This window comes from Astatotilapia calliptera, chromosome 3 (assembly GCF_964374335.1).
Source record: "Astatotilapia calliptera chromosome 3, fAstCal68.1, whole genome shotgun sequence".
Lineage (NCBI taxonomy): Eukaryota > Metazoa > Chordata > Actinopteri > Cichliformes > Cichlidae > Astatotilapia > Astatotilapia calliptera.
Genome location: NC_137424.1, coordinates 28,549,414 through 28,569,255, shown reverse-complemented (window position 1 = coordinate 28,569,255; position 19,842 = coordinate 28,549,414). Strand labels below are relative to the sequence as shown.

General features: G+C 44.1%; 2 protein-coding genes and 1 long non-coding RNA gene across 5 annotated transcripts; all 3 read left to right on the top strand.

The window, feature by feature from the left end:
• The first annotated feature begins 1,473 nt into the window (after positions 1 to 1,473).
• Positions 1,474 to 5,436, top strand: LOC113011785 (protein S100-G-like). 3 transcript variants are annotated; one of them, XM_080298318.1, is made up of 3 exons: positions 1,474 to 1,630; positions 4,516 to 4,717; positions 5,195 to 5,436. In XM_080298318.1, exons 2-3 carry the CDS (start codon positions 4,580 to 4,582, stop codon positions 5,333 to 5,335), a joined length of 279 nt encoding a protein of 92 aa, XP_080154444.1. In that variant the 5' UTR covers positions 1,474 to 1,630; positions 4,516 to 4,579; the 3' UTR covers positions 5,336 to 5,436. The 3 variants fall into 3 exon arrangements, with proteins under 3 accessions (XP_080154444.1, XP_080154445.1, XP_026007315.1); XM_080298319.1 differs by having other exon boundaries at positions 1,505 to 1,625; XM_026151530.2 differs by lacking the exon at positions 1,474 to 1,630 and having other exon boundaries at positions 3,959 to 4,717.
• Positions 5,437 to 5,754: 318 nt separating this feature from the next.
• LOC113011775 (protein S100-P-like) lies at positions 5,755 to 6,682 on the top strand. The gene is made up of 2 exons (XM_026151517.2): positions 5,755 to 6,085; positions 6,436 to 6,682. The coding sequence occupies exons 1-2, from the start codon at positions 5,948 to 5,950 to the stop codon at positions 6,577 to 6,579; spliced, it is 282 nt and encodes a 93-aa protein (XP_026007302.2). The 5' UTR covers positions 5,755 to 5,947; the 3' UTR covers positions 6,580 to 6,682.
• A 5,600-nt stretch (positions 6,683 to 12,282) lies between these two features.
• Positions 12,283 to 19,440, top strand: LOC145426217 (uncharacterized). The gene is made up of 2 exons (XR_013906943.1): positions 12,283 to 12,409; positions 18,728 to 19,440. It is a non-coding gene; the product is annotated as an uncharacterized LOC145426217 (long non-coding RNA).
• The last annotated feature ends 402 nt before the right edge of the window (positions 19,441 to 19,842 follow it).

Here is a 19,842-nt window from a genome sequence, read left to right as displayed (position 1 = left end):
TGAGTCCAAGACTCCTTCCCAATTTACATAAATCCACAATTCCTTCCTAGATCTTCACTGAGTTCCCTGGACTTTCCTATTGTTCTGAGTATTGGTCAAGCCGATAAGTGCTATAAAAAAATGCTGGCATGACAAACTACCAGTCGTACTCAATCATGTTTAGTGACAAGAAGTTAATACGCCTCGGTCTTATCAAGTTAAAACACACTAGAACTTTCAGCTCCCCTTGTGTTTCTATACTTTTGACCCCGTGTGACTTAAAGAAAATCCAAAATAAATTCAAACTTATGAAAACTTGAAAAAGAACAGTTCAAAGCAATAATTAAAACTGAAACGATGGCAGTTATGTCCACAATGAGTGATTATGAACACAACTGTAATCATATTAGAAGTAAATATTTGGTTTATAAGGGTGGTCCCCCACTAATGTGTCAGTAGTTGGTATATTCCAGTTACCATTCCCTGTTTTAGGGAGTGCCGCATTCCAGAACCGTCTTTTGTTCATATGACTCAGGCAATAATCTTGTCTGAGTCATATGACTGTACATGATAAGATAAATACAATACACAGCTCCATGTGCTATAAACAGAAGCAATGCATTGTAAATGGACTGATTCTTAAATAGCAATTTTTGAGTACTCAAAGCACTTAATACAACATGCCAGATTCCCCCAAGCACTTAATTCTATGATTTTTGCCAACTTACTTCTGTCACGGTCCGACAGATCTGCCTGAGAAGTTCTGCTTTGTTCTCTCTCTCCCTCTTTCTCCCTCTCCCCCTCTGTCGCCTGGGCGGAGTTCATTGTGGGCTCCTGCCTTTGGTCTACATACCTGGGAGATGATCAACACCTCCGCCTCATTAACTGGCCTCTACTAAAGGGAAGAAGCGAGACTGCTCTTCGCTGGATCGTTGCTTGACCTGCAGTGTTGGTCAAGTTACTTGAAAAAAGTAATCAGTAACTAATTACTGATTACTTCCCCAAAAAAGTAATCCTGTTACTTTACTGATTACTTATTTTCAAAAGTAATTAATTACTTAGTTACTTTTTAAAAACACGATTTACAACCTGAAGAGGTAATAAAGCGATAGATCTTTCAGCCCAATTCTACTTTTTCTACATAATTCATCATACAGAATGTAATCAAATGGAAAAAGTCTCTTTTTAAAACTTGTTTTGTTAGTTTTAATCTTTTAACTTTATGCATCAAGCAAAAATGTAATTATATGCAACATTCTCTGACTGGAAGAAATTTGTTTAATATTTAAACCTATTTTCTGCACATTCCAGCACATAAAATAAAATATTTTTTTGTGTTTACACTCACTCTTTCAAATAGATGCAAGTAAAACACAGCAGAAAGTAAATAAAATCAAAGACTAGCGGTCCTGTTGCTCTATTTTCACCTGTAAAGCAGGAGCAGGGTAGGCGGAGGTGTGCTCTGGTGCAGGTGTGCAGCGGTCAGTTAAAGAATCCGCGAGTTTCTCTGTGAGTTTCTCATTACATCGTTGTGCACTCGGTGCTTGCTTGGAAGTTTAGGGGGGTTTTTTTCGCTGTAAAAAGTTTTCTTCCCACGCACAACGGACACTAATGTTTTTGTCACTTTTTATGGAATCAAACTCAAAGTAAGGTCAGTGCTTCCACGCTTTAAACGCTGCACGCTCATACTCTCTCCCACAATCGATATGTGATCCATTGTTGATCTGCACACAGCTGTTGTCACGAACGTCGCACTCGCTTACGTCACTGTCATGAGACATTCTCGCAAAAAAATCACGGTTTTAGTAACGCAGTAACGCAGCGTTCCTACGGGAAAGTAATGGTAATCTAATTACCGTTTTTGCAATAGTAATCCCTTACTTTACTCGTTACTTGAAAAAAGTAATCGGATTACAGTAACGCATTACAAGTAACAAGTTACAAGTAACGCGTTACTGCCCATCTCTGTTGACCTGTACCCCTGGACCTGCCCTTGTTCCCTACTGAGTTTCTGGTGTGAGAGAGGAGTAAATGACTGGTGAGACGCCAAGAGAGACTGAGGAGGAGTGAGAGTGTTCCCCTGTTTTTCCCCGTGGATTCCCTGGAGCCCTGATCCCCGCATGCTTGTATATAGCACTGAGTCACTGTCACACATTTCACCTGGTGTTTGTAAATAAAACCCTCCGTTCTTCCTTTGAGCAAGGAGTCCCGCGTTTGAGTCCCCCCAGTGACCGTAACAACTTCTTACTAACTAACATTTACATACATTGATACTCCAATAGACGCACCGGAGAGAAACTTAGGGTTAATATCTAACACAAGGATATTTGGCATGGAGACTAGGGGGAGCCACCCACCTTCCTGCTACAGCCACCTTGAAGTGAAAGATTATGTTTTGTTTGTGTGTATCACAATAAGTTGTTTAAAGTGTTGATGCATTAGGTTTGCAGCCTTAAGACTTTAGTTCTCTGCACCTGTTTATCCAGTACTCCACCCAATACACCGCATCGTGTGTATACGCACACTGTTGACTTTGGCATAATGCCAGTGTACATCACACATTGAACATATTTTATGTTATATATTGTATATACCACTGTTCGTTTTTACTCCTATTTCAAGATATTGTGCTCATCTTCAGCTTCTATAAAAATAATGACAATGTTATAATATCATATATGATTTTACAATAACCAGGGAAGGCGCTCTAATTTCTTTTTAAACAGCAAAAGTCAAGGCACCGCCTTTCATAGGAACCCCCGACGGTGAATTTCCAAGAATCACTTTCATGTTTGTAGAGTTGGCATTGTTTAGCATGTCTCCAGGTCAAACTGCCTGTCAACAACACATATGAATAGAGCAGAGCTTTACAGCTTACAGTCAAAATCAGTTTGGTTACCATACATGGAAAACTAACTGCTGTGCAAAGGAAAGATATTATCTCTTAGCATCTCTTTCATGTCATAGTGAAATATACTCAGTATACTCAAATGTATTTGCAGGATTTGTTGTTTAATACCTAAAATATTTGTCAAGTTTTTGTTTCACACACAGAGATACGCATGGTGGACAATAAAAAGCGTTTTCAGGGTGCAAATTTAAACAGCTGCGCACAAATAATTTAATCATCACGTTAAGGCTGAGGGATTTGGCTGCTTTAGATGGCAGACGCATATAAAAGGAGAAAAGAGCAAGAGGAAAGAACCTATAAATGGAGAGCCACGTAAAGATGTTTTATCACCTTTCACCACAGTGAAAAAAACAGTGACACAATAGAAACAGAAGCCATGAGACCAAGCTTAGTTTTCACCATGAAGCACTGAGTACTGACAATATACAATCTGTGATATGAAAAGTCTACACCATTTGGCAAAGCTGCAAAATGTGCTGTACTGGAAAATATTTAGAAAATGGTTTAATTTTCAGGTAAACTTAAAATTGCAGTGTTTTTTACACCCTTAAAACAACTCTGCCTCAGAAAGTGATACCAACAGCTACAAGACAGATCAGTTTTAGTGTCACATTACTTTGCATTAACACATTTGGGTTTGTGATAATCTCAGAAAGCGGTGATTAACATGTACTAGACGGACAAAAGCAATGCAAATATTTGACCTGTTGAGTCAGCCAGGTTCAGACTGACAGAGGGACAAACCAAACTTACAGTGTGATACTAGACCTGGCCTGCTTGCCATGATGTACCCTCCAAAACGTGTTAACCGCTACTGAATGGCCAGGTTTTTACAGTCTCAGAAGCTTTCTTCTACTTGCAAGCTTGCCCCCTTGCACTTTCACCACATCCACATGCTTTGTTTTTAAAATAAAAAGTGAAATTCGAAAGTATGACTCGGGTACTCGGTCCACTGAACGCCATCATCTTTGATTCCTCCTTTGCCATCCAATCTGCATGAGGAACTTTATTTCTCATTGTGTTTGACATAATGAAGCAAGAGGCATGTTGTGACATGTTATCTGACCACAAAAATGCTTTTGATGTTTCATGCATAGATATATATATTGTAAGAGAGCACAATTTCCACAACATCATTTATGAGAGAGAACAGATTACCGCCCGCGTGTACTCAGTTTTCGTAACTTTCCTATTGTGGTTTAAATCCGACCCTACATAGACACGCAGACAGCCACCAACCACAGTAAATGCTGCACTGACAGCAGGTTTAAACTTGTTTCATTATCGTCTTTGGATGATAACGACAACAGACTTTGCAGCTCAGCTTGTATAATAAATCAATCGCTTAGTTACTGCTTTAAATCATAGAATTTATTACCTTTGTTGTTCTGTTAATAGATCGGCCTCGCCTTAAGTCAACAAGTAAATGACCAAAGCTGCATATGGCCTTTCAGGTGACGCGAATATTGGGCGATGCAGGTCCAAGGTTGTGTTTACTAAGTTGGAGTCAAACATTTGAGGAAGCACTACCTCAGCAATAGAAGCTGGTCTTATCAGTGGTGCCAAACCTATTTTTTTAAAGGTATAAAAAGAATCCCCTCTCTAACCCTTCATTCCCTGTACAGCTACTGCTCTGTCCACCTCCAATTTTTCCTCTCTACCTGAATAACCACCTGTCAGACAGCAATCATGACACAGCTGGAGACGTCCGTGGCTTGCATGATGAAGGTCTTTGATACATATGCAGGAAAGGATGGAAAGCCGGACAGCCTAACAAAAGCCGAGGTCAAGGCTCTGCTGGAAAGCGAGCTGCCTGGACTGCTCAAGGTACTGTTCATTCCTTGCACGCATGTGCTGGGCCATGTACATGTCACCGCTGGGTACAGTGCTGATATCTGCTCAGCGAGGATCAGCCACATAGGCTTAAATTTACATAACATTATGTATTTAAGTATATTTATCAACTAAATATACTGTATGCAAGAGTTTATCATGAAGTTAGAAAACATCCTGACTCATGGTAGGAGTTCAAGTACAATAAAGACACTGAATGATTACAAAAAATTTGCATGCTCGGTTTTGGTTGGTAAAACAGTCAGCTGTTTGCTTTTTGATGTTTTTATACGGTGTTTCAATTTTTTTGAAAAGTAAAGACAATCAAATACATCTCAGGGTTGTTTGTCATCGAACTGGAACAACGTGATCTTGAAAAAGGCTCAATTTGAATAAAAAGGATACTGACAACAACACTTTTGGCAGTTTAGAAAATGTAGCACTAGTGACATAATCTTTTGATTTATACAGGGAGCACAGAATCAAGAAGACCTGGACAAGTTGTTCAAAGAGCTGGACTTCAATGGAGACGGTGAGGTCGACTTCAACGAGTTCATGGTGCTGGTAGCTTCTATCACCTGCGTCTGCCACGGCCGCCCTTGCAAGAAGTGAGCGTAGTGACCACACCCTGGGAACAACAGCAGCAACTGCCTATTATCTCTGCAATGCCTCTTGTTATGTAACAGCTGAATAAAGGGATTTATCTACCTGCACATAGTTGTGATTTAATATAAAAATGCATAACCTAGAATGATATTTACACAGTGTACTTTTTTTTTAAACACAGGGTTAAAAATGGTATGGGTTTTAGTGGCTTAAGTCCAGCCCTATGCAGAAGCACAGACAAATGCCAAACACAGGAAATGCAGTGGTAGAAAAGTTAAACTCATATCCAAAGCACAATGTTTATCAACAATTAAATATTCATTTAATTTTCACCAAAGTCCACTAGCAAATGACTAAAGCTGCATATGGCCTTTCAGTATTTGCATACTGGGCGTTGGGAGAATGAGGTTGTGTTCTCAGAGTATTTAACCTGATATGTGCAGCAAACACTGCCACACCTTTAGAGGTTTTGTCTTCCCAATGTGGCCAAGCCCATTTTTAAAGGTATAAAAAGAACCGTATCTCCTCTTTTCCGTCACTGCCTGCACAGGTATTGCTCTGTCGACCTTCCATTTCTTTTTCTCTACCTGTTTAATAACTACCCATCAGCCAGGAACCATGACTCAGCTACAGGTGTCCATGTGTATGATGCTCGACACCTTTGAAAAGTATGCAAAAACTGATGGCGACCCGAACAGTCTGTCCAAATCTGAAGTCAAGACGTTGCTGGAAAAGGAAATGCCTGAAATGATCTCGGTAATGTACACCCCAGAGGGCATACCTGTGTTTTTACTATATGCTGCAAAATATACAAATTCATGTGTTGGTGATTGGTTTTGGTGGTTAACTTGCAAAATGAAAGCAGTAAGGACATATCATCCTGCAGCTGCATGCTTCTAGTTGTTTTTAAAAGTGTTTCCGACAAGTTGTGATGTTTAAAATTTAACAAAAGGTGTCAGCCTAATGGTATTTGCAGACTGATTGTTTAACTTGAACAACAACATTTTGTTTAGTTTTAACTGTTTTTATTTGACTAAAAAGTGAGGCCCTATTTGGCAGCTTGCAGACTGTAGCTTACAGCACTGGTGTTCTGTTGGTCTTCACAGGGAGCAAAGGACAAAAAAGCAGTGGATGACCTGGTCAAAGCTCTTGATTTTGATGGAGATGGCGTGGTGGACTTTGAGGAGTTTATGGCGGTGGTAGCTGCTCTGACCTGCTGCTTCCGTGGTGTGCCAACTAAGAAGAAGTAGAGACCACACCCTGGGGTGGAGACAAAAGCACCAACAGCTGCATAACACTGCTGAAATTCCACTTGTTTTGTAACAGATGAATAAATTGGTTTATCTTCCTGAACATGGTTGTAAAGCGTTGTTTATATGGAATTGCAAACATTTAGAAGATTTTTACACCTAATACATGGTGTAACAGAAGTAGTAAACATTAGCTGTAGTAATAATAATAACTCAGGTCCAGCCACACAGAAGCACAGACAGCTGCAAACCAGAGTAAATGCAATGACAGAAGGTTAAAACATGATTCAGGATTATCTTGTGGCAACAAACATCAACCAGTGAAAATGGATTGACAGTGAAGTTAAACCAAAATGATGGCACAGCAAGGTTTATATCTCAGCTGGCACAATTATTACCACATGTAATAATTTAATAACTATAATAACTATAATAATAATAATAATAATAATAATAATAATAATAATAATAATAATAATAACTTCATACAGAATTAAACAAATTACAGAAAATATCTCCAATAAATGCACACAAATGCAGTATATGACCTTACAGGGAATGTGCATGTAGGAATTGTAGGTTGGCACAGTCTGAAACACCAGCTGTATGAAATACTTCCGTGAGCCCTACCTGTAGAAACTTGTCTTATTGTTGGGGCCCAATTTTACAAAAGTAAGAAAACAAAAGGGACATAGCTGTGCTTCACTCTAACCACAGCTATGTCCACTTCCCATGTTTACTATTTGCTTGATTAACCTATCATGCAGTGGCATTGTCAGAGCTACAGAAACCATGAATTATGGATAAAGAAGATGTGTGATTAAATCCAGGTACATGTTTTTCAAAATGTTTTATTGAGATGTTTGAGATGTTTTTTTTAGCAGTAAAGCTCAACATAACTTGTAGAGCACATAAATACAAATATGTTGTGCTGAATTTGAGTTACAAAGGACAAAAATGGACAATAACAGCTTACAATGCTGGTGTAACCCCCCCCCCAAATCGGATGTAAGAGTGGTAGCAGTAACATTTTATAAATTTTACAGCATTATACTGTAAAACTGAGTCTATACAGCAAACAAAAAGTTACGAAACAGTTTAACAATCCCAAATATTGGAAACAACAAAATGTAATTACAGTGCAGTTTCGGCTTTACATGCATTCTTTGCATGAATTCTAAACATTTAGGGATTACCAAACCTTCTCAAAACGAATTGTGCAAGTACAGGCAAGTATAACATAATCATCGAGCTTTAACTGAAGCACATTTCAGTTCCCGAAATGCATTTCCTGAAAACCTTGGGGCATTTTCTCAAGGCTCTTACATAGGGTAAGAAAAATCAAAACCAAAAACAAGAACGGCAACGGCAGATTCACATTTCCGTATGTGTGCAGAGAAACATGACCTTTAGAAATATATCTGCAGTGGATGGAGAGTTGTTGGAAGGGACAGGAAATGACAGAGTTAAGACAGAGGTGCTTGTTACGACTTAATTTAGCAAGTCGTAACATACTTTCCACACAGACATTTGTATAGGATCGCTTCTTACATGATGGCATCTGTATTAGGGCAGATGGGGTTATTGGGGTGGCTGTGCCTTAGGTGGTAGAGCAGATCAGCTACTGACTGGAAGGTTGGTGGTTCGATCCTTGGCTTTCCCAGTCTGCATGCCAAGTATCCTTGGGCAAGATACTAACCCCAAGTTGCTTTTCAATCCGTCCATCGGAGTGTGAATGTGTGTGAATGTTTAGATTGCACTTAAGTATAGAAGGAAGTGGTTGTATGAGTGGGTGTGAATAGGTGAATGAGGCATGTTGTATACAGCGCTTTGAGTACTCCGGGGGAGTAGAAAAGCACCATATAAGAATCAATCCATTTACCATGCCTCTGCAAGATGCAAGATGTTAGAGTGGGTTTGTGCTATTGTGATTATGTAAGATTCTCCTGTGTCACCTGATGTCATTAGACAGCAAGTCTATGAGCTTGAAGTGCTTTGATGTGATAAAATCATCTGAAGCTCAGAACCAATCGGTGACATTTTCCATGTATAAGGTTTTAAATCACGTTGCTGAGTGTAGCTTTATTAGAGTATCACCGATGCTCGGAAAAAGTACCTCTGCCAGGTACAAGCAGGGGAAGAGGACACGTTCAAAATCTCAAGCGAGTGGTCAGAGTTGCGGTTTTGGTTCTTGTGCAACAGACTTACAAGTAGACAAGCTTGTTGTCTGCTCACAAACACATTTTCAAACATGTGAGTGGTTTCAGAGTGGGCCTGTTTTGAACCTGAGTGGGAGTTTAAAACAATGCAAAAAGCAAATCACGATCTACACAAATGCTGAAAAGGTTGTGAAGCAGTTACACTGCTCACTATCGCTGACCTGCATTGTGTTTACACCCAGTCACTCAGACATCACAACAACAATTGCTGCAACAATAACAGAAGGACATGGAGCTGCAAAGATGCTGCATGGAAACGCAGCTTTTAGTTAATCCTCTGACCAGAGGCATCTTAATCCACCTCTGTGATACTTTAGGTCAGGTCATTGCTGTATCAGCCCACCAGGAAGCATAGGCCAAGTAACACACTTTCTTCAGCTACGACTGAAGAAAATGAGAGGCTCTGCTTCCCTCTAGTGGCAGAGGAACACTCTGCAACTTCACGTACACAGTACAGAGGTCATACATGTCCCTGCCCTTAACCTGACTTACATATGTCCTGATTTGTGAACCTTTCTTTTCTGTGTCAGCTGATTTTGGTCCTCAGGCTGCGCTCAAGGCCGCGCAGAGCCGTTTTTGAACCCTAGCCGACCTGTAATCCACTTGCAAGGTCATTAAACTTGAACTTGCCTTTCTTCACTTCCTCTACTCGCTCACCCTGGCCAGGGCATTATGCAGGCTTATGGGGATTAGATGTCCAGAGTGGAGGAGGATGTGGCTCTGGATTTAGGACATATAGGAGGAGAGGGAAAGTGTATTACGGGGGAGTTTACTGTGTTTGCTGAGGTTCTTGCCTTCTTTTGAAAAAACAAATCATATTATGTTTTGATTTGCATTTGTCTAATCATATACTTTTACTGCATTAATAATAATAAAACACAGACACATAATATTTATTCAATTCATTTTTATTTATAAACCACTAGATCACAACAACAGTCACCTTAAGGCAAGTGAATTGTTTATCTGAACACTGCATCTCCATATATATTTAGACACTGACACAAGTTTTTTTTTTTTTTAACCTGTTTACTGACACATACATGTATTCCACCGACATAATGTGCAGACTCTAAGCTTTCATTTGAGGGTATCCATATTCAAACTGGATGAAGCGTTTAGGCCTTTCAGTTCTGTAACAGGGGCCACTGTTTTTTTTTTAAAGGAACTAAAAGGCTATTCAATGGACAGGTGTGGGCAATTCCTTCATTATGTCATTATTAATTAAGCAGATAAAAGAAATGGAGTTGATTTGATGTGTGGTGCTATCATTTGGAAGGTTTTGCTTTGAACAGACAACATACGGTCAATATTTTTAGTTATATATTTGTCCAGTTACATCTGAAATGAAGTGATTGGGTTAAAAAAGCATTAGTTCATCACATTTTTATGTGTTTGTTCAAACCCACTGAATTAAAGCCAAAAGTCTGCACTTCAACTGCATTTGAGTTGTTTCATTTATAATACATATTGTGCTAATATTGTGCTAATGTACAGAACCAAGATTATACATATTTATGGAGCTAACTGTTTATAGTTTTTGCCAGAGCTCAAGGACTAGACAGCTGTGATAGGGAAAAGAAATGCACACTGTGTCCACAAAACAGAGGTTACAAAGTTAGAAGGACAGCAGAAAATCTGTTTACTTTAAAAAAAAAAATACTGCAAGAGGCCATTAATTCTATATAACTAATAAGCCTACACATTGGGCCACCTGCACAACAAATTGAACGTTTAAGATGCTTTATCATGATGTGGCTTAAAGCATCTGATATGCATTGATATGCAGTGTTAAAACCACGTATTTAATGCACTGATAAAGGAATGTAACCACAATTACCAATGTGCAAACAATAACTGTATAAGATAGCATGATGTATAAAGCCAAAGAGACACAAGTGGTCTAATGAACTCAACATACACACACGTATTAATCGACTGTGAGTGCAGAGTCTGGTTGTTAACTAAAGTGATACTATACTGAATTTTACAGCTGTAAATGCTGTAAAATTAAATGGTGTAAATGGTGTAAAATGCTGTAAAATTAAATGGTACTACAAATATAAAAAGACCATCTTAGAGAACCAGCGTTTTTCAAAAGTAAAGATTGGCGGTGGTTCACTGAACTACAAAAAAGTGCATCTGCAAACTGTGGAAAGTTTCAGAATAACATTCCTCATCATAAAATTGTAAAGATTTCATTATCTATAATACATAACATTATTAGAAGAGTCCAAGAATCTGGAAAAATCTCTGGGATGAAGGGCAATCATTGGGCCTCTCATGCGGTACTAAAAAACAAACATGATTCTGTTGTTTACATTTGGACCAAAGCTCCTTTAAAATGGACTGAGGCGAAATGTAAAACTGTCCTGTGGTCAGACAAATTGAAATGTCTTTTTTAAAAACATGGATGCTACAACCTCCAGAGGAGACCAGAAGGACCATCTGGCTTGTTGTCACTGCTCAGCTCAAAACCTTGCGCCAAGGAACCAGAAGCGTGTACATCTGAAAATGTACCATCAGTGCTGAAAGGCGTATACAAGTATTGGAGTAACATATGCTTCCATCCTGAATGTGCATTTTTCTGGGAAGGCCACATTTCAGCAACACAGTGTTATCTACATAGTACAGCTACTACAACAGTATAGCTCCATTGTAGACAATTTTGGGTGCTGAAATGGTCTTCAGTGCAAACTTTTCACCAGCTTAAACATTTAGGGCATGTACGACTAATTAGACCCAGAACTGTTGAACTGCTAGAGTCCTCTGTGCCAGACCTGTGTTAACACAAAGTTAACCAACTTTACTTAGATGTGATCTGTTAGGTCATTTCTGTTTCTGCTGCTCCAATGTCAGTGTGCTCCAGGAATCAGCAAAAATTGGGCTAATAAACAACAGCATGCATTAATGACCCTCCAGGGTTAAATGTACACAGTTCCTATTAAACCATTTTACTAAATTCAACCTTTTACCAGCTGGGGTATATGGAGAAATTATTTGCATTTTAAGGGTTGAAATCTGTTTTGTATTTCAACGTGCGCACAGCTGCGAGGACTTTTGATTTCCAACCACTGCAAACTGACTGACTTTGCTTTATACACTCAGTACAACTGTAATATTATAATTTTGTGTCTTTTCGTCTTTGACTTTGCAGTTGTAGAAATTCATCGGGTTTCCACAATATTTAACCCCACAGCAAGAGCTTGTGAAGTTGGAGAGTAGTGTTCTCTCAGCCTTCTTCCAATGATAAATCCCCATGGCACACATGATTCTGATATTGTATATTATAGCCAAAATATTATGACATAATAATTATCCAGAAAAGCCAATCTCACTTTAATAAGATCAACAGAAGTCTCGTCCCGCCGCCGCGCGGGAGCCTGGGATTGTTTAGCTAAACGGCCTAAACCGTTTCCCATTCATTCTCTATGGTAGTGCTAAACCACTACGGATGTAATATATTTTTGGCCACTACGGTCTTCCGGCGCTGTTGGGAGTTTGAGATGCGGCGGCACTTTTAAAAAATCTCCTCTTTTACGTTTCGGGAGAGAAAACAAGTAACTCACCGCTCGCAACACATCCCAACGCTCCTCATTCATTGATCAAAGGTAAGAAACGTCGTTTGAAATAACAGTAAACCAACAGAATACATTTACAGGTGTATATTACAGGTAATAGGCGTGTTGCGATTGCATTTACGAAGCATCCATCGCTCAGGAGTTTGCATCTGCTGTTGTAAAGTGGCACGGTAAAAAATGAATGAACGTGATCCTTAAATAAATTGCGTGTTCCCTTTCAGTCGATTCACTCGGTACAACACATAAGTATGGGATATCACGCCCTCGCGTGTCCTGGCTGAAGAAACCTTTATTCACGCCTTTACGGCAGATGACGTGTGATGACACGCGCAAGGCCCCGCCCGCACATATAGCCGCTGCCATCACCGTCATCCCTCAGTTCTTACGCTCTTCACCTCGCTGAGAACACCTCTGCTGAGTTGGGCTAGCTAGCTACTGCTAGTTAGCTCCGTTGTCTGCCAACTTGAACCTAGCTTAACTGCCCCTGTTGGTGTTAGCCTCCACCGCCCAGCTGGTGCGTAGGCTGCCCGCGGAGCGCTATTTTCAAGTTTTTCTTGTGCAGCGTTTCGCTTTGCGTTTTGGGAATGGACTCCAAACCGAAGCGAGCAAAGCAGAAATCTTCTGTTCGCCCCTGTCCTCAGGGATGTGGTTTCTCTTTGCACGACAGCGACCAGCACGATGCCTGCCCTGTCTGCCTGGGGATCGTCCACGCTAGGAGAGCGTTGACGGAGCCCGAAGCTTGTGCGTTTTGTCGCCAGCTCCGACGCTCGACCCTGGAAAGACAGGTGACGTTTGTGGAAAGAGTGCTGGGACGCTCGGCTGTCGCACGGCATGACCCTCTTCTTTCCGAGTCTGGAGCCCCGGCTTCGTCCGAGTCCGAAGACGAAAATTTTCAGGTCGATGTCCCCGCGATTAGCTGGGCTGACCACATGGAATACGTTGACGGGTTAGCCGATGACGGACCGGAACCATGCAGGAGCGCTGACGGGCTTCAGCCTGGGTTGAAGCCCGCCAGCGCTCCCCAGGAAGACGATGACGTGCTGGACATCGGCCTGGACATCCATGGTTTGTCGGAGGATGAGCAGGAGAGCTCATTGTCGACCCAATATGCCGCCGCTGCTGCGCCGGTCGGCCACGATGACACCTCTCTTTTCTCCCTGTTTCGCCGTGCCGCTGAGAAGCTGCAGGTGGACTGGCCCTCTCCTCCACCAGCTCGGAAGCCGTCGCGGTTTGCGGGTTTTTTCCTTCCACCGGAGCCCGCAACGGCCAAAAACTGCCTCCCCATGTTCCCAGACTTTCTCTGCGAGCTAACAGCGTCATGGGACAAACCTCTGTCTACCCGCGTCACTGTGCCCGGCTATGGACAGTACATGGAATTGGACGGCGCCGAGGGAGCTGGTTTAGCTAACCCACCCCCTATGGAGCCGTCTCTGGCTGCTTATCTGGCCCCGTCCCATAACCATGGTGTCGGTGGCCCCGCAACTCTGCCGTCCAAGCACTGCAGATTCTCGGCCTCGCAGCTGGAGAAGATTTATCGGGCTCAGGCCGGCACCGCTCGAGCCATGAGCTCCGTCACCATGCTCCAGACGTACCAAGCAATGTGCCTGGCGGAGCTTGGATCGCTGGTTCCGGAGGACAGCCCGCTGTCACCTCTTCTTAACGAGGTTAGAGTCACCACGGATTACATCCTCCGTGCGTCTCGCTGTGCAGCGCTCTCCCTGGGCAGAGGGATGGCTTCGACAGTGGTGGCGCAGAGGCACCTGTGGCTGACCCTCTCCGACGTCCCTGATAGAGACAGAGCTGTGTATCTGGACGCACCAGCGTCTGCGGCTGGGTTATTCGGACATTCACTTGAAGCCATTCAGGCTAGATTCGATCTGAGGAAGAAGCAGACGGAAGCTCTGCGCGACATCATCCCCAGACGCCAGCCCAAGCCCACTGCTAGCTCTCACAGGCCCGCCGCTCCTCTGACAGCTGGCAAGAGACCGGCGCCCACTGCTGGAGTGGGAGGGCCGCCGGCGAGAGCACGTACTCCGGCCCGAGCTCCACGCCAGTCGGCCTGGGGCAAAGGCCGGGAGACGCAGGGAGACGCTGCTCTTACCCCTCTGTTGCCGCACAAGAGGTGCCGCTTAAGTTCTGTTCAGGTTGTCAGCCCCAGAAGGCGCTGCACTTCCCTATCGCGGTCTCCCAAGCACATAACCCCTGCACACGGTTCAGATGTGTTGAATGTTCAAGCGACCACATCGAGTGTTCCCGCTGTTTTTCATTGTTATGCCCCGGAAAAGGTGCACCCAACAAAATGTATAAATGTACATGTTCCCATGTTGCAATCAATAAAGAGTGTTGTTTACTCTCAAACAATCTCAAATGCTCAACCTGCAGGCGAAATGAGCCAGGTCAGGCAGGGGATGCAGTCCCCTGCAGACACACTGGGGGGCGACGGCGCCCCGCCGTCAGTGCTGCAGGCCAGCCGGCTGGCTGCTCACTTCCCTCAGTGGCGCGCTTGCGCCCCCTCTCCGTGGGTGCTGCAAACCGTTGCCATGGGTTACCGGTTGCAGTTCCGGGTCAAGCCGCCTCGTTTCCAAAGAGTCGTGAACACGATTGTCAACCCCGAGGCAGCCTTGGTACTCAGAGAGGAAATACAGGCGCTATTACAGAAGAGAGCAATACGGGTGGTCCCCGCTTCGGAGACGGACAAAGGTTGGTACAGCCGTTATTTTGTCATTCCGAAGAAAGGGGGAGGGCTTCGTCCCATCCTCGACCTGCGAGTCTTGAACACGTACCTGCGAACGTACAGGTTCAGGATGCTAACACTCAGACAGCTCCTGAGTGCAGTCGGCCCGGGAGATTGGTTTGCGACAATCGATCTAACAGATGCTTATTTTCATGTCGCTATACACCCGAAACACAGGCAGTTTCTGAGGTTTGCGTTCGAGGGCGTAGCCTACGAATACCTAGTGCTGCCGTTCGGGCTGTCGCTCGCTCCCCGCACCTTTACGAAATGTGCCGAGGCAGCGCTAGCGCCCCTCAGGAAGAGGGGCATCCGCATCTTGGCCTACCTGGACGACTGGGCTCTCGTGGCTTGCTCCAGAGAACAGGCGGAGACGCAGCTGTCGCGGGTTCTGTCACACATTCAGACACTGGGGTTCTCTGTGAACTTTCAGAAGAGCTCGCTAATCCCAGGTCAACAGATCGCTTTTCTCGGTCTGGAAATATGCTCTCTTTCCAGCCGCGCACGGTTGTCAGAGCACAGAGTGGCCGCGTTTCATCGCTGCCTCGCTCAATTTCAGCTGGGACGCAGACTGCGTTTCCAGACGATATTGCGCTTGTTGGGCATGATGGCATCTATGATCGCCGTAGTGCCGCTTGGGCTGTTGAAAATGAGAGCGTTTCAACGCTGGACTCTCTCTCACCGTTTGTGTGCTTCGCGTCACCTCCGGAGGAGGCTGCCGGTAACTGCGTCTTGCATGCTAGCTCTCCGTCCTTGGAGGGAGCCCGGGCTACTGCACCAGGGCTCTCGGATTGGGAGGGTGTTGTTTCGCAAGGTGGTGTCCACAGATGCTTCCCTAAGTGGGTGGGGAGCGCTGTGCGAGGGTGCGTCAGTGAGAGGGATCTGGTCCGCGGCTCAGCGCCAGCTGCACATCAACCACTTAGAGCTGTTGGCAGTGTTCTTAGCTCTAAAGCGTTTCCGTCCAGTCCTGCAGGGCCAGCATGTCTTGGTCAGGACGGACAATTCAACAGTGGTGTCTTATATAAACAGGCAGGGAGGAACACGCTCTCTTCCCCTGTTGCAGCTGTCTCGCTCTCTGCTGTTATGGTGCAGTGTTCATTTTCTGACTCTAAGAGCCACCCATGTCCCGGGCCACCTGAACCTGGGGCCGGACCTTCTCTCCAGGGGGGGTCCTCTGGTGAGAGAATGGAGGTTACACCCTTCAATAGTGGCTCAGATTTGGGATCTATTTGGCGAGGCGCAAATAGATCTTTTTGCTTCCAGGGTGAATGCTCACTGCCCCCTGTACTTCTCCATAATCGACCACGATGCACCCTTGGGCTTGGACGCGCTAGCGCACCAATGGCCAGACGTGCTCCTGTATGCATTTCCCCCAGTGGAAATGATATCTCCAATTCTGGAGAGGGTGCGTCGGCATTCCCTCTCTCTGATCCTGGTGGCCCCTTGGTGGCCCGCGAAGTCGTGGTATGCAGAAATAATCAGCCTGCTTGCAGCAAGTCCTTGGCAGCTTCCTCTCCGCAGGGATCTCCTCTCTCAGGCGGGGGGGGAAGTGTTTCATCCGCGCCCGGATCTGTGGCACCTTCATGCTTACCTGCTGAGAGGTTAAACTTGGTTGCTAAGGGTCTGCCACCTAGTGTGGTAGCGACGATTCAGAGCGCCAGGGCCTCGTCTACTAGAGGCTTGTACGCTTACAAATGGCGAGCCTTCGAGCGATGGTGCCAGGACCGCCACACTCTCCCATTTCAGTGCTCTATTGTGGATGTTTTGACATTCCTGCAGGAGCTGTTGGATAAAGGCCTTTCGTTTTCAACGATCAAGGTTTATTTAGCGGCTATATCTGCTTGTCATATCGGTTTTGACGGGGTGACACCAGGTGCGCATCCCCTCGCCGTGCGTTTTCTGAAAGGGGTTCGCCGGCTGAGGCCCGTGCTTAAGTCCAGTGTCCCGGCTTGGGACTTGTCTTTGGTGCTGGAGGCCCTTTGTGGCCCTCCGTTTGAACCCGTTGAGTCGGTAGATATGAAACTTCTTTCGTATAAGACCGCATTACTTCTCGCTTTGGCCTCGGCGAAGCGAGTGGGGGACCTTCATGCGCTGTCTGTGCATCCTGCCTGCACACAGTTTTCTCCTGATGGCCGCAAGGTCGTATTGCGTCCGAATGCCGCCTATCTTCCCAAGGTCATGCCTGCATCTTATAGTTCAATGGAGTTTGAGTTGCTGAGCTTTTGCTCCCCTCCTTTTGAATCTGAGGAGCAGAGGAGGGTGCATTCTCTTTGTCCGGTGCGTGCGCTACGCACCTACATTGAGCGCACTCGGGATGTGCGTTTGTGTGACCAGTTGTTTGTCTGCTTCGCTAATCCGAATAGAGGTAGAGCTCTGTCCAGACAGAGGCTGTCCCACTGGATTGTGGAAGCTATCTCGCTGGCATACAGCACCGGAGGTTTTGCGTTGCCCCACGGGGTGGGAGCTCATTCCACCAGGGGGATGGCGACCTCATGGGCTCTTTTTAGAGGGGTGCCTGTGGCTGATATTTGTGCAGCGGCTAATTGGGCGTCGCCGCACACTTTTGTGCGGTTTTATCGGTTGGACGTTACAGCCCCTTCGGTGGCTCATGCTGTCCTTTCTGCTGGGTCTACCACTCACTAAGGATGTGGTGGTCCCGTTCCGGTTCGGTGGCTGCTCTGCGGGGCGTGTATATAGGTCCCATACTTATGTGTTGTACCGAGTGAATCGACTGAAAGGGAACGATTAGTTATGTCTATAACTTCTGTTCCCTGAAGGAGAGGAACGAGGTACAACACAGGGTGGCCCCACTGAGCAGTTGGCTCGGTGAAGAGCGGCTATCGAACTGAGGGATGACGGTGATGGCAGCGGCTATATGTGCGGGCGGGGCCTTGCGCGTGTCATCACACGTCATCTGCCGTAAAGGCGTGAATAAAGGTTTCTTCAGCCAGGACACGCGAGGGCGTGATATCCCATACTTATGTGTTGTACCTCGTTCCTCTCCTTCAGGGAACAGAAGTTATAGACATAACTAATCGTTTCATTGACGTGTTTTGCCATTAAATAAACTTTGTAGGTTTCCGACTGCTGTGACACTGACATTACTATAATGTGGTACAATTAAATAACCAATAAGTGTCTTGTTATGAGATGACATGCTAAATGACTGAACCTGCTTTAAAAGAAAATGTATTGCTTTCATGTTGTAATGGTCAGTCACCTTATCAATGCGAAAATCTGTTTTGATATCTCTAACATGAGCAATGCCCACTCGTGTATGAATAAACACGATAGCTTAAATACATATATGTTGTTAATCTACCAGCAATTCTTATGTGCCATGACTACTAAGCAGTTACCACAAATTTTGCAGATATGCCAATAATCATTCAACCATGAAAGGTTTTTATTTACAGACAGAACAGTTTGTTATACCTGGAGTAAAAAACACTTTTATCCCAAATGTTGTCAATGTTCTTTCAAATTGTGTCTCGTTATTGTTCTCCTGCATCCTGCTGTGTAAACCCAGCAGCAAGATTATAACCTGAAATGTCTTTGTTTGTGTTTGGAATCAATTTTGTTTAATATAATTGTTTATTTTTTCACTGCTTGTTAAGATGCAGAAGAAAGTTGCACCATATCCAGGGAAAATCTCTGTGGTGTTCCGCAAGGGGCCACTTGGATACCTTCTCCAGGACCCGTCAAAAGAAGCTCGACGGATTAAAAATGACCCCAAACTGCAGGACAAGTCTGCACCTGTGAGGGAGGATGTTTACATCGGAATGCTCTGACTGTCATCTATCAGAGAGGAGGGGATGAGTCTGACATGAAGGAAGTGCAGGGAGAGTACATTCTGCAGTTTGGAAAGCATAAAGGGAAATCTTTCCGGTGGCTTCTGGGGAATGATGTCGGGTACACCATGTACCTGATCAAAGATCTCCAGAAGGAAGAGGCTGCAGGGACCTCTGTGGAAGAAGGGCATGGCAAGGAGAGCTTGCATTCATTTGTACAGTATGCCCTCAGCTTTACAGAGATAAAGACTCTTCTGAACTACAAGACCAGCAGAGTGAGTGTTGCTGCAGAAGCCTCTGAGAATGATCAGCTGGTTGGCTTTGGCTCACGAGCCAAGAGCACCTGGAAGGAGATTCAGGAGTCTCCTTTCTACGAGGCAGAGAGACAAAGATGGGTGGAAGAAAAGAGGAAATAGGGGAGAAACTGTTGATATTGTACATAAGATAGTTTTGTTCTAGTTTTGTAATGTTTATTTTGTTTATATAAATAAAAACTGATTGTAAATATAAAAATGTGAATAAATTGTGTTCTGTAAAAATAGCAGCACAGCTCTCGTCTTTATAACCTCTTAGAGTTCACCTGTATGTTTATATACCTGTGTGTGCTCACCATCAGGTAATCAGTTTTAAAAAGCTGTGAGTGCTGCCCTGAAAGCTTACATATTATTTCTAAATCACTTCATGTAATGATAACAAGCCATCCTTTCTCTAGTGGGGTCTCACAGCTTTTATCTTTATAATCTTTCTGGTTGATTTGTAATATTAGAAACATGACTGCTGTCTTTTATCTGTGTGACTATACAGCCTGTTTCAGACATGACAACCAGACAGTGTCTGAAGTTACCTTTAATACATGCAACACAGCTGGAGATAGTCCAGACACTGTCTCACTTCTGATGATAATATTTTTGGTTTAGGTATTGTTGCTTTCTGGCTTGAAG

Coding starts and splice junctions, on each gene's coding strand:
- LOC113011785 (XM_080298318.1), top strand. CDS start 4,580: ATGACACAGCTGGAGACGTCCGTGGCTTGCATGATGAAGGTCTTTGAT. Junction 4,718..5,194: donor AGCTGCCTGGACTGCTCAAG/GTACTGTTCATT, acceptor TGATTTATACAG/GGAGCACAGAATCAAGAAGA.
- LOC113011775 (XM_026151517.2), top strand. CDS start 5,948: ATGACTCAGCTACAGGTGTCCATGTGTATGATGCTCGACACCTTTGAA. Junction 6,086..6,435: donor AAATGCCTGAAATGATCTCG/GTAATGTACACC, acceptor TGGTCTTCACAG/GGAGCAAAGGACAAAAAAGC.